The sequence below is a fragment of the Lissotriton helveticus genome, chromosome 8 (genome assembly GCF_964261635.1).
Source record: "Lissotriton helveticus chromosome 8, aLisHel1.1, whole genome shotgun sequence".
In the NCBI taxonomy this organism is placed as follows: domain Eukaryota; kingdom Metazoa; phylum Chordata; class Amphibia; order Caudata; family Salamandridae; genus Lissotriton; species Lissotriton helveticus.
Window position 1 is genome coordinate 1,244,165,005 of NC_136069.1, and position 15,340 is coordinate 1,244,180,344.

At 45.9% G+C, this 15,340-nt stretch overlaps 1 protein-coding gene across 1 annotated transcript in view; it reads right to left on the bottom strand.

The window, feature by feature from the left end:
• Positions 1-15,340, bottom strand: part of TUBGCP5 (tubulin gamma complex component 5) — a 463,823-nt gene that overhangs the window by 289,543 nt on the left and 158,940 nt on the right. Inside the window, exon 9 of the mRNA XM_078658229.1 lies at positions 549-642. Within this exon, the coding sequence (XP_078514355.1) occupies positions 549-642 (94 nt within the window). The remainder of the gene's footprint in view (positions 1-548; positions 643-15,340) is intronic.

Here is a 15,340-nt window from a genome sequence, read left to right on the forward strand (position 1 = left end):
GATGAATTATGAATAATTGTTATATAGACCTAAAAATCCTAATATATTTTTGATTGAAATTAGATTCCTTTTGAGTGCATGACTGACAGTGACAGACCTTGAACAGGGCTCACTACCCAAGTGGGTCTCCTGGCACTACACAAACACTGCTTAGCCAAATTTGGAGGAAGTGGAATGTAAATTTAAGTTATGTGCATATCCTGAAAACCAGACATGGATCCCCCTCTTTTGTTTAACCTTACTGCAACATGAAGCAAAGTAAAATCTCTATGCAACATCTTTAAACGTACACATGTTTGAGCCTGTAGTGTAGACTGAAAACGAATACATTTAAGAGCGCAATTCTACTATGTTAATATTACAGCAGCTTACCCTGTTTTCGGTTAGGTTTACCCAGTTATTTCATATCAGTTCTTTTTAAAGTAGCAAAAGATTATCAGTGAGGCAACATGATTATCCACTAACCTAATTCAAGTAGATGGACAATTTTAACAGCGGTAAGCCATATATAAAACCTTAACTATTTGGTAATGCTCTAAATAACTTACATGGGTGACGTGAGTCACTACAATGTCACTTCTGACAGTCACTATTCCATCATTCAACTGAAAGATAAACATCTTTTTCACTCCTGATAGTAGCCTGAAAATGGAAAACATTATACTTAACTGGCAGTCAAAAGTCTAAATCCATAGCTCTACATTTCACATTCATCCGGAAAGGTTTTTAAGAGTACAATAAATGTGTCAACTGCAACACCAATATGGGAACTTTGAAGAAATCTTGGTAATCCTTGACAAGAATGTCTTCCACAAAGAAATACAGAGCAGAACACACAGGATTTATTTAGTCCAATGAAAAATCACAATATAACTTGATCAAATGAAGATAAAGAAAAGGCCTAAAAATCACCGGAAAACTGTATTCTAGAAGAAAAGATAGAATACAATAATAACATTTCATTGGGGCGACTGTACATTGATTAATCATGCTATCTCAGGTTTAAAGAGTGTTAAACAATTCTAAGACAAACCAGGTTAAAACAGTTGTTCTATGCTTTTGATGGGGATGCATGGTTTAAAAGCCAGATCTGCCTTCCATCTCCATCTTCACTGGTTCTTCCACATGATCAGTTTGTGAGCGGTACACATTTCATACACATCATAATCAGCTTTTGGTTAAGAAAGATCACTTTACTTTCTAATTTTCAGGAGAGTACAAGTAGACTGCTCATTGTATACATATAGAACCAAACAAAATATTGTAAAATCTAGGACAAAAAGCCTAGGTCGCAGAGGGAAATATTAAGCATACATGTTTCTGTTTTTCAATAATAGCAGCAAACCATCCATATTAAACAGCCATGTTTAGCTGCATATGTGCCATCAGCGACCCGGGCATCATTAAGACTGGGCTCAGACATTCAGGTGTGGCTGGTGAACGTTTTTCGATGGTTCTGGACAACTCCCCTGAGGTTGTTTTGAATTTTAAAAAAGGGACAAACAAGTTAATTATCCAGCACAATTTAAAACAAGCATTTGAAATGCAATAGGTCTCGCATCAGGAACGTTTGAGCTATTGGTATTGTAAAGGACAAATTTTTTACTTATGTGTTGGTTTTGAAAATAGCGAAATTAATAGCTTTGTCATTTACAATGCCAATAGTTTTAACTTTCGCAAATGTGACATTGTAATGCAATGTGTGTTGTATTTAAGTGACTTAGATGTATTGATATTACAAATAACAATGGCTTTTAATTTTTTTAAATAATTAATACTTAAATAAAAGGTATTGTAATTTATAATGGCAATAGCTTAATAGCTTAAACTTTTGTAAATAACTTTTGTGAAGATTATGTTCAGTGTATTTTATTGTGACAAAATCCAAGAACAGAAGTGAAATATCAACATCTTTTGTGACATTTGTAATAAAGCTTGAAACATTGAGAGAACATATTTGAATCAGTTGTTGTTGAATGGTTGCACAGATTGATGCGGTGGTGGCTCTGAATGATGTTGTGGCGGCGACGAGTGATGCTGTGGCGTTCAGTGATGCTGTGGTAGCGTATAGTGATGTTGTGGTGCCCCTGAGTGATGCTGTGGTGGTGTAGAGTGATGCTGTGGTGGTGCAGAGTGATGCTGTGGTGGTGCAGAGTGATGCTGTGGTGGTGCAGAGTGATGCTGTGGTGGTGCAGAGTGATGCTGTGGTGGTGCAGAGTGATGCTGTGGTGGTGCCGAGTGATGCTGTGGTGGTGCCGAGTGATGCTGTGGTGGTGCCGAGTGATGCTGTGGTGGTGCCGAGTGATGCTGTGGTGGTGCCGAGTGATGCTGTGGTGGTGCCGAGTGATGCTGTGGTGGTGCCGAGTGATGCTGTGGTGGTGCCGAGTGATGCTGTGGTGGTGCCGAGTGATGCTGTGGTGGTGCCGAGTGATGCTGTGGTGATGCGATAGATAGTGGGTGGGCGATAGATAAATAGAGGGAGGGCGAAAGATAGATAGAGGGAGGGCGAGAGATAGATAGAGGGAGGGCGAGAGATAGATAGAGGGAGGGCGAGAGATAGATAGAGGGAGGGCGAGAGATAGATAGAGGGAGGGCGAGAGATAGAGGGAGGGCGAGAGATAGAGGGAGGGCGAGAGATAGAGGGAGGGCAAGAGATAGAGGGAGGGCAAGAGATAGAGGGAGGGCAAGAGATAGAGGGAGGGCAAGAGATAGAGGGAGGGCAAGAGATAGAGGGAGGGCAAGAGATAGAGGGAGGGCGAGAGAGAGATAGAGGGAGGGCGAGAGAGAGATAGAGGGAGGGCGAGGAATAGAGGGTGGGCGAGGAATAGAGGGTGGGCGAGGAATAGAGGGTGGGCGGGGGTTGGAGGGTGGGCGGGTGTTGGAGGGTGGGCGGGTGTTGGAGGGTGGGCGGGGGTTGGAGGGTGGGCGAGGGATGGAGTGTGGGGCAGGGGAGGGATGGAGTGTGGGGCGGGGGAGGGATGGAGTGTGGGGCGGGGGAGGGATGGAGTGTGGGGCGGGGCAGGGATGGAGTGTGGGGCGGGGGAGGGATGGAGTGTGGGGCAGGGATGGAGTGTGGGGAGGGATGGCGTGTGGGGAGGGATGGAGTGTGGGGAGGGATGCAGTGTGGGGAGGGATGCAGTGTGGGGAGGGGGAGGGATGGAGTGTGGGGCGGGGAGGGATGGAGTGTGGGGCGGGGAGGGATGGAGTGTGGGGCAGGGAGGGATGGAGTGGGGGTGGATGATGGATGGAGTGGGGGGCATGGAGTGGGGGGATGGACTGGGAGGTGGATGGATGGGGGATGGAGTGGGGGAGGAGTGGGGGGATGGAGTGGGGGGATGGAGTGGGGGGATGGAGTGGGGGGATGGAGTGGGGGGATGGATGGAGTGGGGGGGTTGGATGGATGGGGGATGGATGGAGTGGGGGGAACGGATGGAGTGGGGGAATGGGGGTATGGATGGTTGGATGGGGTATGGATGGATGGGGGGATGGATGGATGGGGGGATGGATGGATGGATGGGGGGATGGATGGATGGATGGGGGGAACTTTCAAATGACAGACTCACTCGACGCAGAAGGCAAACTATTTGCCAAGCATATATTGAAAACCCTAATTAGTTGGGTGACTGATAACAACCTTTTATCAGTCAAACTGGTTTCCATCCTGGATGTTCAACCATTGGTAACACTGTTGCCCTAATAGGGATTGATCAAGACCGGTTATATTTTATAATGGGAAAAAAAACACAATATTACTCCAAAAAAACACGCAGCACATGTAACAACAACGAAGCACTAAAGCCAAAATCTACAGAGGAAATATTTACTTCCAACATTTAAATAGGTAAGTAATAAACTGCTGCTTTACCACACAAACCAGATCTTTTATTGGAGAATTAACAACGTTTTATGGAAGCTGAAAAGCCAGCAGCTAAACCTCTGCGACGACTTCTTTTAAGAAGTCTTAGGCTAGCTGCAACTTAAATACAAAAACTCCTAAGCTGCAAAAAGGAAAAGATAATGCGTTATCTACTACAACTTTAATCATTCGATTTTGTGAGAAGATGATTGAAATCAAAATGATTTACTCTCAGATGAAAGTATAAATGGGGTATGGATTTTAATTGTCCTTACTTGTATTTACATTATACAATAAATGTAACTTACAACCTCCCTAACCACAATACACTAAGTCTATCTGTAAAAATTTTACAGGCATGTAATATAGTCAGACAGTGGCACCAATAACAATATATTTAAATGTGACGAGAAGAGAAGCCTTTCTTTGCACATAGAAGTGTAAGATTTGAGACAGACCCAGGTTTTGAACAAAACCACTGCTTTTACTGAAGGTGATGTCACTTAGCGTCCTGGCATATTAACAACAGGCAGCTCTCTCCCTATTTGCAGTGTCCACAGAAGCGACTGCCTTCTGACCCAGCAGGGCACCCCATGCCTTTCTACTGACCCACCAATACTACCCTGCTGTTTGCTTTAGTGGAATTACACTCCTGTAGTGGTGGTTTACTTAGGAGCACACACAGTGAAGAAGAGGTCTACCACATTGACTCTAGAGCAGGGGTCACTAACCTTTTCTCTATTAAGAGCTACTTATCTTCAAAGAAAAGGATCCCGCGCTAGTGTTGTAAAAGTGACCACAACAGACAAGATTACGCAAGTGGCCACGATATACAAGATGTCCAGTAGTGATCACAACACAGCTTCAGACAAGGTTTCCAGCACTCATGTAAAAAAGTTTTTTTCTCAAAGTGGAGTGCCTGTAGTGTGGGCAATACACAACAGCCAAAGCTGCAATACACCTAGCCCCAAGGAAATAATTGGAGTAATAAGTCTCCCAGGTGCTGCAGGATTTACTACTCAAATACCAACTTTAAATATATTTTGGAAATACAACCATTTTGTATCAAACATCGGCTTACGAGTTTTGTAAAACACACACATCTTTGTCTCTAATATATGCTTTTCAATTGTGATAAGCATACATTAATTCAACCAAACAATAGTTTCTATTTAGTAGACTGAGCCTACTTAAAGGTAACGGGAAAGCTACCAATAGCTCCCGAACTACTAGCTGGAGAAGCCTAATCTAGGGACAGAGAAACTACAGCTGAGGTAGAAAGGGAGGGATGGCACTTGCACTCGAAAGGATTTACACAGCATAATGTAACAAAATGGTCTAGTCCAGATTTTTAGAGTTTATCCCTGCGCCCTATTCAATTCACTATAGATTCAAAGCACATAAACGGCACAAAAGAGGCATACGTATTAAACTCCAAAGCAATGTTGTTTATGTTGGGGGTAACCTCAGAGATGTTCTGACACTTTGCATTACAGTTATTATGCGAAACGCAAAAGATTACACCACGCAGCATAACAGATTTTGTTCAAGTAAAAATCCTAATATCACCAATCTCACTGGTATGTGTCATTGAAAAGCAGCCGTAGCAACATATGGGGTACAGCCTATTAAAGAAAAGAAGGTGTCAACAGAAGACAAGTTCTACTCTGAGATTTTGTCAATACTCCTACATCCGATCACACCAAGGGCGTAATTCAAGTGGTAATACCCACTCCATACAGCCACGCACGGTAGATCCACCCTCTAAACCTAAAACTACTGCAAACCCGTCAGTCGAAGAGGCGCGTGGAGCCGCTTCCAAAAATAAAACTCTATCCCATTCGGTGAGCGTAGCATTAAACGTTAAATATACAAGGCCCTTCCTTTGGAGTTCTGTCCTGCAACCCTGTGAAATTTCACAGAAAGCAACGAAAATTCCCCTGGCCCAGCAGGCCTGTGGTATGAATACCAGACAACTTCCTGCATGACTAGGGAGAAGTCGCAGAACTAAATGTCCCTTTCCATCGCTTCCCCTGGGGAACCCCTCTCCTTGCAAAGCACTCTGACGAGGCCACCGTCAATGTAAAGGAAACCTAAAAACAAAAGGACGAGCACTTCAAAATAGTTAATTGATCCAAAAAGAAAAATGTCTACATTGCCCAAAGAAAGAACCTTTTTTCGTAAAAAAAATGAAACCGGAGAATTGTGCCATTCAAGGGCTTGCAGCATTTTATTTTCTTCATCTAGTCTTATTTGTCCACCCAGTTACCAAAGCAGCGCTCACAAACACGGAATGCAAAGCCATAAATATGAACTGCACAAATCAAAGCCAGGCCTCGAGAGAAACGAAAGGGCTTTCCTACAGCAAACACGCAGCATACCGCACATGCTTTCCATTTTATTACAGTATAAAACAAGCTAGCAACAAAGTAAACAAATCCCGCCGCCCCCGTCCCTCACTTACCTACCTCCGGCCGCTGGAACACGCTGTGACGCACACCGCAACCGCAAGTCGGCCTGGAGCGCGCCTCGGCAGAGAAGCGGGAGGACAGGAGCGTGACGCGCGTGAACGTGCACGTTGACGTTCCCGCGCGTTCACGGACCTGAGTCGGCTCGTGCCCAGCTCTGTGTCGAGCTCGTTCACAGCTGCTACTCCCTTGACAGGGATCAAGGCGGCTATAGAACTCGCTGGCGGGAGCGCTTCGCGCTCCAACGCCAGGCGAGCCCTAAAAATGAGGAAGCACCGATGTGTGTGTGTGAGTTGAAGTTGTTGTGAATAGTGGGGAAGAGTAGGACGTCGCACATTAACCCATTGCCTATACGCCCTCATGCTGGGAACCCTTTAAAGATGTAGACTGCAATACTCTTATTTTCCTATTAGTTTTAATCGGAATTGAGGAAATCTTAGAGGAAGAAATGTAAAATATCATAATTTTAAAATCACTATAAAGTCACTGTATGATGTTATGCAACAATCCAAAGTCCAGCCCAAATTCTTACCGTGCTAGACCAGCAACAAGCATTTCTTTGTAAAAATGCATAGATTTTGACCTGGTAGATTTGTTCTGCGATTTCATAATAATGCTCCGCCGTTACCTGTACATTTAAATTAATGGACTGTGCAAATATCTCCTGGGGCTCAGTAACAAACTGGTGATTAATCAACGAGCTGCTGGCCAGAGATCTTACAATGCTAGACTAATGTCAGATTGTGATGGGAGAAAATAGCTCTGAGCAAAACCATGCATCAATGAGTGCAGGTCACACACCGATGCATTAAAACAAATATGGCAATGGCCCACTATTGCCTCTTACTAACCCACTGTTACTAAACATTGGCCCCAGAGAACACAACAACGGTGTAAGATTACACAGGGCTGGCAAAGCATCAAGCACTGCTTCTCCAGAATCCAACCACGGCGGCCTAGCATCAAACTGCATTTGACCAAGGCCAACACCGGCCGAATGTCACACTATGCTCTTTATTATGTATATTTTAAACCTGTAAAATGTGTACACAGGACCCTGTGACAAAGGAGTTCAAATAGGTCATCTTAATCTTTCCCTTTAAATGTAACAGACTTTATACATATTTCAGAGCGTAACGGAGGTGGGTTATTAATGGACCAATCATGTTCTCTGCCCAGGGGGAACCTGCACAGATGTGAAATTTGGGACTTGATCGAATGGCAAAATCTCAGTGTGTCCACATTGGTCAGTATCTCTCCGCCTGACCCGGTGGCGGCTCGATCTTCATACAGCAGGTCGGGTAGTACACCGGCTCGTGCCGGCCAGGGGGAGGGATGTCTGCAGGGAGGTCATTGTCCCCACGCTTGGCTGCCTTAACGAGCTCCAAGTTCCTAGGCCCTCATCGACTCAACGTCAGAATATCACTGTCGTTTCCTGAATGGATGATTTGCTGCAGCGGAGACCCTGATCTCACGGGGTGCGGTGGGAAATGAGCCTGTCAATGATCACAAGTGGTCCCCAAGGCCCGGGGCCAGCCACATACTTTTTACCCATCATGCCCCTGTCAGGTCCTCTACTGGGACGCATCTGAATACTTGCACAAGATAAAATACGGGCTTGGCAGCCCAAGATGTCTCTTGCATTCCTTTAACTGAGTAGACTTTAAGCTTCGTTTTCCTTCTTTTTTAGTTGCCATGGAAATAGGGGCAGCAATTACAGACCTTCAGTGGCGGAGTCAGGAGTGACTGTTTCACCAAGACAGGTGAAGGCAAATCTTGTGGCACAGGAGTTTCTGAAAGAGACCCTTGGTCCCCACGACCCTAAGGGGCTCCCACCCCAACCACGCCTCTTTCCACCCTGGAGAGCTTTGAGAGCTGAAAATCCTTGGCGCACTGTTCCCTGAAGAAAGGGCTGTTATTTGTGCGTGGATCCATGTGCTGGAAACAGCTTTTCTGGCCCCCAGCACCGCTTTTTATCAATACCCACCCAGAGAAGCAGCCAGGGCTCCCTGACAACTGGAAACAAAGAATGACGTTTTTGTGCTGAAATTGCGCCTTTTGGCGAGCATTTTTAAATCCATTTTTCAACACAATGCACGCATGTGCAGGTAAAACAAGCACTTGCAGTGCCATAGGAGTAGGCAGGAGACAACCGTGATGCAGCCAGCGAAGCAGGCGGGCGGTAGCAGAGCTGTGTCCTGGGGAGAACGGGGTGCAGCTACTAGTCGGCCATGCATCACAGACGCTTCTGTGATCTTTGCAGATTCCCTTCGTCATCCCAAAGTGTCCTGGCCCCAGACCAATCGATTTGCACATATCGCGTGCGCTGTGCAAGATGGTCGCTCCGCCGGGACAGCTCCTGAACTCGGCCCGCCTCTGAGTACAGAACAGAAAGGCGCGAGTGTAGTATATTACAGTTAAAACAAGCTAGCAACAAAGCAAACAAATCCCGCCGCCCCCCGTCCCTCACTTACCTACCTCCGGCCGCTGGAACACGCTGTGACGCACACCGCAACCGCAAGTCGGCCTGGAGCGCGCCTCGGCAGAGAAGCGGGAGGACAGGAGCGTGACGCGCGTGAACGTGCACGTTGACGTTCCCGCGCGTTCACGGACCTGAGTCGGCTCGTTCCCAGCTCTGTGTCGGGCTCGTTCACAGCTGCTACTCCCTTGACAGGGAGGAAGGTGACTATAGAACTCGCTGGCGGGAGCGCTTCGCGCTCCAACGCCAGGCGAGCCCTAAAAACATTTATGAATATCACGAATTTCTGAAGGGAAAGGAATGAACTACTTCAGTAATTGCGTGGTGAGCCACACAAGTCTTATCCTCCTCTGAGGTTATTGGCGCTCCCCATTCCCATGACAAATATGAAAAAGTGGTGGAAAACAGTGGACTTTTAGGATAATTCTCGACCAAAAAAAAAGCACCTGATGACCTGTATGTATGGGTCACATTTCATATGTCATGACTCAAAATCTACTTGGAAAGGACACAGTGGAAAAATAAAAAGTCTACAAATCTGATAATCACGTACTGAGGAGCTAGCCAAATTCTACATTCACAGAGGGCAACACTACTGCACAATTACACAGAGCATACAGGATCAGCGAGCAGACAGATTAAACAAAGCTTCAAATATAATTCTGTACGGCAATCATTTTTTCCTAGACACCAGATTGTCAGTTCCATAAAATATAGATATTTCATCATGAGACGGAAAAAATTCATTTGGGTGCCGCCAATGCAGATTATCCAGTGTAAAGCAGTCAATACCAGCTCTGTGTTTTTGCTCTATTAAAACCTGCCTGTAACAGGAAAGTATTCTGGTGCTTTGTAGAGTGTCACTTTTTCAGAGTTTTACAATATAGACTTTTTGTTACCCCATCTCAGTGGTGGTGAGGGTTGAGCTGGGGTATAGAATTTTCTGAACCTCACTAGAACTACTGTGCCTTCTCCCCATCATGGTTCAGCTGGCAAACTGGTTGGAAGCTCAGGAAGCATTCAATGTAGCTTCAGAGCCTGACCAAAAAACTCTTCAGAGGTCAGGCTCTGAAGAGAGTTTTCTCCTACTCTCCCTTTTCTCCCCTCACTGCCATTGCCAGTGTGACTGCAGCCTCATGGTCTGTGTGGACCGATATTACCAGCCTGTGATCAACATACACAAGCAGGGTGCAAAAGGAAAGCAGGGTGCAAAAGGAGAACAGGGTCCTACAGGATAGGGGTGGCACAGTGTGGGGGAAAGGACAGATGGAACTTAACAGTTTGAATATTATAAGCAGGTAATCAAAAGCACTAAGAAGAGGATGGATTTTAGCAATCATAAAATCAGTGATAAGTTTTGCTGAGTGAGTACAGCATACTTCCAGGTTGTCTCAGCCAGCAGAAAATGGGCCTTTGAGCAGACTGTTTGCTTAGGGATGCGCTTGGCGAGTACCATTTGTGGATTCATAGTAGCAAATGGTGAATGATTTTTTAGTTTAAAAAACAATTTATTAATGAATTCCCTGAATATTATGGTTAAGTGTATACCTCCACTGGAGGATTCAGAGAGGCAGAAAACGTGGCCATGCTGCACGATATTCGTATGCCCATACTATCATAGGACGACCAGAAATACCTTGATTCCCCTCTCACAAACGATGAAGTGGCGCAAGCCGTTAGGAGAGTGCATTCCGGGAACGCCACTGGCCCAAACGGTATCTCTGTAGAACTGTACAAACTGAGTGGGAACAGGTTGGCTCCGTTTCTCCATGCTATGTTTGTTGAGAGTAAAGAGGGGGTAAGCTCCCCTACGATCAACGGGTAGCTAATATCGTCATTATTCATAAACCAGGGAAGCCTAAGTCACACTGCTCGTCCTACAGACCCATCCCGCTGCTTAATGCGGAGCCTAAAATTCTGGCGAAACTCCTGGCAACGAGATTGGCCAAAGTCATTACCACCCTGGTTCACCCTGACCAGTCTGGCGTTATGCCGCGTCAGAGCACAGCCCTCAACCTGCTGAGGCTGCACGGGATATTGGGAGGTGCCCCAAAGATTCGGGAGCCAGCGGGGCTGGTGTCTCTGGATGCCACCATGGCCTTTGACAGGGTCGAGTGGCCCTACTTTTGGGGAAGATGGGCTTCGGCCCAGAATTCATTAACTGGGTCAGTCTTCTATATGCAAACCCCCTCGCCAGGGTGGTGGTGAATAATCGGAAGTCTGCAGACTTTTCTCTGGGCAGGGGCACGAAACAGGAGTGTCCCCTGTCCCCACTATTATTTGCCCTGCCACTTGAGCCGTCGGCGGCGTGGGTCCGGTGGGACCAGTTGATCAGAGGGCCGCGTTGGACACTGGAGTGGGAGGATAAAATTTCACTTTACGCCGACAATATCCTGCTATACCTCACCACTCCCAGGGAATCCCAGATCTGCTTTCTTGACTTGCTTGCTATATTTGGGAGATACTCCGGTTTCGCGATTAACTGGTCGAAGTCAGTGCTCTTTGTCCTTAAGGGAGATTCCCCGGTGCTCCAGAGTACCTGCCCGATACAGATTGAGCCGGTGGGATTCCAATAACTCGGAGTTTAAGTGACGCTGGACCCGCGGTTGCAACATGCAAACAACTTAGACCCCCCGCTGAACCGGCTCAGGAGGGACGTGGTGAGATGGAAAGCACTACCACTCTCTCTCCTGGGTAGGGCAGTGCTCTTCAAGATGATGGCCCACCCCCCGATTCCTGCATGTGCTTCAGAACGCAAAGGACCCGGTGCCATCGTCCTATTTTAGGAAAATTGAGGCCCTTCAACGACAGCTTCTTTGGGAGGGCAAACCGCGCATTGCCTTCTCTAAACTCTCCCTTCCCTGGTATGATGGTGGAATTGGCTTGCCAGATCTGTGGCAGTACTGTTGGGCCTCCCAGCTAGCGGCGGTGAACCACGCTATCTATGGGTCTCCCGGTGACCCCCGGTGTGCTATGGACCGTGGGCTGGTGCCAGGGGTCGACTTCACCAGGCCGTTATATGCCAGGGTCGGCCGATTTCCCCTCTTCGGACCGTCGGCTCACGCAGTGCGTGTGTGGCACGCAGTTAATCGACATCTTAAATGGGATGGGAAACTCACAATGGCCACCCCACTATAGAACTCGGAGGAGCTGGGCAGCCTGTGTAAAACAAAGGGATTTGATAAATGGGATCTCATTGGGATTACGCAGATCAGGGATGTCTGGGGCAAGGACGCAATTCTTACATTCGGTGCCCTTCAGGGAAAGTACCATCTACGGGAGAGTGAGCATTATCGCTACCTCCAGGTCCGGCACACTCTGCTTACTCATGTCCCCAGAGCACTACACTCCCAGAAGCCTCCCCTCTGGAGGATCGAGTGTTAGACGGTCATCTCCCGGAAAAGACCATATCATTAATATATTAAAAAAAACTCATCAATAACATGGAGGACCCGCTGGTAATTATTAGGGCACAATGGGGCGCTGATGGCTTGGAATTAGACGATGAGGACTAGAGGCAGGCAGTCTACTCACCAAAGGTAGTGGCTATTCAGATGAGACTCCGATTAGTCCAGTTAAAGATCCTACATTGGTCATACGTCACGGGGCCCCAGTTGGTGCACATGGGTCGGGCGGAGGGTGGGGAGTGTCGGAGGGGGTGCGCGGAGCTTGGAACCTTCATGCATATATTGTGGCACTGTGCAGCGATACAGGACTATTGGAGTAAAATTCATGGAAAGATGCTAGAGGTGTTGGGGGCGGAGATGACAATGGAGCCTCGAAGATGTGTTTTAAATGTCTGGGAACCCACAGATCTGAGTGTGAATGAGAGACAGTGGGCGACCCTGGCGTGTATGATTGCCAAGCGTAACATTGCCCAGTTGTGGGGTGCTGGTCAACCACCCCAGGTCGAGAAGTGGGTGGAGGACCTGGATTGGTGCATGTACAGGGAGAGGTTGGTTCATGTTGCTAGGGGCTGTGCTGCGAAGTGGGGGAAGGTTTGGGGAGCCTGGAATAGGTATCGTGGTGATATTTGTGCTCCTCCAGTTGTTCGGGACGAAGCGGTAGCACAGGAGTCCCCGTGAACCCCAAATGTTATTCTGTATGTATTATCCTGTGGGATGGAAAAGTATATAAGACAAATGTGAAGCGATGTATGTCACCTGATGTTTTCGTTTTTGTGTGTTTTGTTAATAAAAAGATATATATATTTTTTTTAACATTTTATTGAAGAATGGTTTTATAGCATGCACAAGTATTGCTATTCGCCAAGCCCAGGTTTCGTCTTGCCAGCATGAAGGGATGTTCGTTCACTTACCTAGGCCCACAAATGTGGAACTCTTTCCCAGCCTCTCTTATGAACTGTCAATCCTTGATTACTCTCCGTAAGATTCTGAAGACATGATTTTTCTAGCTGTCCGCTGCGGTCTCCATCAGCTGCCTCTATTATGCGTTGGGAGACCTTTTGGGGTAGATGTGCGCATTACAAGTTCCGCTTTATTATCATTACTATTTGTTATTGAAAAATATAGCATTGGGGTGATGTTAACTAATGCCTTTGTTCATAAATGGCCGTAAGTGGCCTAAATATCACTCAAAAGTTCAGGCTGGTTGCTCTGGCCCTCTTCCTTGCTGACGTGCAGATCCATTATATTTCCAGCTGTTCAACAAGAACAGCTCTCAGATCTCCTAGGCTTTTGTTAATGCTTTGCTGCCTTTCTGCAGGTTGTTCTTGAATACTGCCACCTGGAAGATTACATTAAAGAACCTCCTTACATATCATTACACGTATGTATGTATATTGCATTTATACAGTGCAAACCTCACCAAAAGGCAGCAGAGTGCTGTACATGGTCAGAGGAAAGCTTAAAGTCAGCAAGTAATAGGAGAGAAAGCGGAGTAGGAGGCGCTTAATACATTGTAATGAAGTGTTCTTTAAAGAGGTGAGTCTTCAACTTTTTCCTAAATTGGAGCAGCGTTGGAGTGACCCTGGTGGATATTGAGATGTTGTTCCAGATCCTGGGTGTATAGAATGGAAAGGCCTGTTTTCTTGTTTTTTCTTTGTTACACTTCTCAGGGCCTGAATACGAGTTCCTCGTAATATCAGGAATTTGGAGTTTTAAGGTATTTAACACAGCTGATAATTATTGTTAATTAACTCAACCTTCGTAAAATTTTGGTAGGTCAAATGTGCCGAAATTTAACAGAGGAAAACATATGGTATTTACTGTATCATTCGGATTTTGGGGCGTTAAACACCAAAATCCGCATGTTATTCTCCACAAACTCATAATAGGCTTTATTGATCACACCTGCTGAACAATAAATCCAGTGATATCGTTATTTATCATGGGCGATAAATAACGCCTTAGCTCGTAATCAGGCCCTTAGTCTGAAGTCTGATGATGTCCTGGCTGCAGGTGCACCGAGAATGACCAGGGATGGTGAGCTTGTCTGCAAGATAGGGAGGAGGGGGAGGGGGGGGGGGGTGATGACTTTGTAAATTATGCTGCTAGTTTTGAAGATGGTGTGGGCTGTAAAGAGAACCAATACAGTTCCCTCAGGCTGGGGGTGATGTGATCATACTTCTTCAGGCTGTAGCTAAGATGAGCTGCAGCGTTTAAGAAGCCCCTAAGGGTTGTCAGTGTGGAGTCGGAGAGGCCATAGAGTAGAGCATTTTCACAATCCAAATGCAAGTGAACAAGAGCTTGAGCAAAAAATGTTAAGTCGCTTTTTGGAAGAAATGGATTGCCTTTCTTTAGACGAGAGAGCTGGACCAGGCTATTTTTGTTTTTTTGGCACAGTGTAACTTAAAAGCATGCGTGCGGCGGCTATTTTCGCGCTGTGCGGCATTTTAAAAAAAGCCGCGTTACATGACGAGCTTAGCTCGTCATGAGCATGCGAGCGGCGCAACTCATGACGAGCTCAGCTCGTCATGAGCACGGAAGGGGTTAAGGAAGTGATTGGTGTCCAGGGTGAATCCAGTGATTTGGCATTCAGTGAGAGATGGGGTTCATGTCATTGAATCAGGTTTGTACTGTATCTTGTTTGTTGTTCTAGGCAAATAAAAGGAATTCAAACTTGCTTGGGTCGAGCTTCAAGTAGGTACTGGACATACAAACCTTGATGTTGTGCAAACAATGTTTGCAACATTGGATGTCTGAAGGAAAGGAAACCTTTAAATAGAGTTGTATATCATTGGATTCATTCTAAACCAAGTTTCCAATGCTGTAGTATGATGAAAAATGCATTCATAAGTATATATTCAGGATTTAGCTGTGAATTCCAAACTTAGAACATGGTCAGTATTATTCAGTACATGAGCTCTAGACTGGCCCTGCACCCGAGAAGAATATATTCTTATTAGTATAGCTGATATAGTACACTATGTGTTAGTCAATGGAAGAAATGGTCACAAACAAAAAAGACTTCCCAAACAAAAAGTATTAAGCAGTCATATGTTTTGATTGTAGTTATATCAAATCCTTTATTGAAATTCAATTATTCTCCTTTTTTTGATATTAAAAAAACACTACA